The sequence below is a fragment of the Laccaria bicolor genome, genomic scaffold (genome assembly GCF_000143565.1).
Source record: "Laccaria bicolor S238N-H82 LACBIscaffold_85 genomic scaffold, whole genome shotgun sequence".
NCBI classification, from domain to species: Eukaryota; Fungi; Basidiomycota; class Agaricomycetes; order Agaricales; family Hydnangiaceae; genus Laccaria; species Laccaria bicolor.
Window position 1 is genome coordinate 46938 of NW_001889956.1, and position 1466 is coordinate 48403.

The following is a 1466-nucleotide window of genomic DNA, read 5'->3' on the forward strand; positions in this document are numbered from 1 at the left end:
TTGCCATATCTCAGTCAGATCTTCATGGAATCACTTAAATTTTTGATCAGTCTACAGAAAATTAAAATATCTATCTACGTATGCTATGTACATGAGGTAATGTTTAGTTTCTGTGGTACAATAAATTTTTCAACAAAAGACCGGTTGCAACCGGTCTGGACTGGTTTTTTTTGCATTGTGGACCAATTAGGACTGGTCTAAAAGGGTCTGGTTGTGGTCCCTTAATATCTGGATCGGTCTGGACTGGTTGCAGTTGCCAGTTGCCTCGTTTTGAGCTAAAAAACCAGACTAGACTGGACTTTAAAACACTAGGGGCCGGTGACTACGTGCGCTGTAGTAATTCAACTAATATTCCATAGTGTTGCCCCTTTATGCATTTGGCAACTGTAGTCTGCCTTCATCGGTCTTACGCTATCTGGCACAAGCAGGAGTTGAACATGAGACTTTGGGGACTAAGCCACTGAGCCATTGGGTTTACTTTATGTTGAATACTACTAAGCTATGCGTAGCTTGGTGGTATTCAACAATATAACCAGAAAATTAGGGACAAAAGAGAAAAAAAATAGGGATGGTGCTTACTATTGGTGATGTTATTAGGGTATTGCTTACATGGTCTGTGCACATTTCCAAATATGGTAATGAATGCAAATATAGCCAGAAAATCAGGAAAAAAGAATAAACATGATGTAGACTGTTGTTGACAATATTGGAGTAGTGTTCACATGGTCTGTGCACATGTCCAAATATGGTAATTAATGCAAATATAACCAGAAAAACAGAAAAAAACAGCAGAGACATGATGTTAACCATTGTTGACAATGTTGGGGTACTATTTACATGGTCTGTGCACATTTCCAAGTAGCTGTTGTCAGGTTCAGGGTACATATCCAAAAAAGGAAATTTAAGTATTTCTAGTAAAAGAATAGCAGAAAATTCACAAAAAATAGAGTTGGTATATGCAGTGTATACAATATGAGGCACTGCCTTCAGGGTCCATGTCAGGGTCATTTATATATACCCACAAAAGGAAATATGATATTGTATGACCAAAAGGTCAAGAAATTCAAGATAATGAGGACTCTGCTTGTCAGGGTTCATTCAATGGGATGTCAGGATGATGGTCACATGGCCAATTACCAAAAATGGTCAAAAAACGAAAGTTGTAGCCCTGCACTGTAGCTTCCCAAATCTGGTTGAATTGTGTTCTACAATGCTCCTGTTGTGGAGATATGAGGTAAAAGATTTTCAAAAGTGTTGTGTTTTTTTTTGTTTTTTGTTTTTTGTATTTTTCTCCATGAAAACAACACCAAACAATATGATTTCAACACATTTACAAAGCTAATAGAAAGGGCTACAACTATTGTATCATGGGAAATTTGACCCAAAAAGGAAGGTGCATACCCTAAAAGGGATAATAACACTGACAAACTACAAAAGTCAGTTTATATACACACATTTGTATTTTA

General features: G+C 36.9%; 1 protein-coding gene across 1 annotated transcript in view; it reads right to left on the reverse strand.

The window, feature by feature from the left end:
- Positions 1-1330: 1330 nt before the first annotated feature.
- LACBIDRAFT_335387 (uncharacterized protein) overlaps positions 1331-1466 on the reverse strand; it is a gene marked incomplete at both ends in the record, with an annotated part of 2432 nt that continues 2296 nt past the window's right edge. The window contains 2 exons of the mRNA XM_001890264.1: positions 1331-1338; positions 1426-1428. Coding sequence (XP_001890299.1) covers positions 1331-1338; positions 1426-1428 — 11 coding nt within the window. The remainder of the gene's footprint in view (positions 1339-1425; positions 1429-1466) is intronic.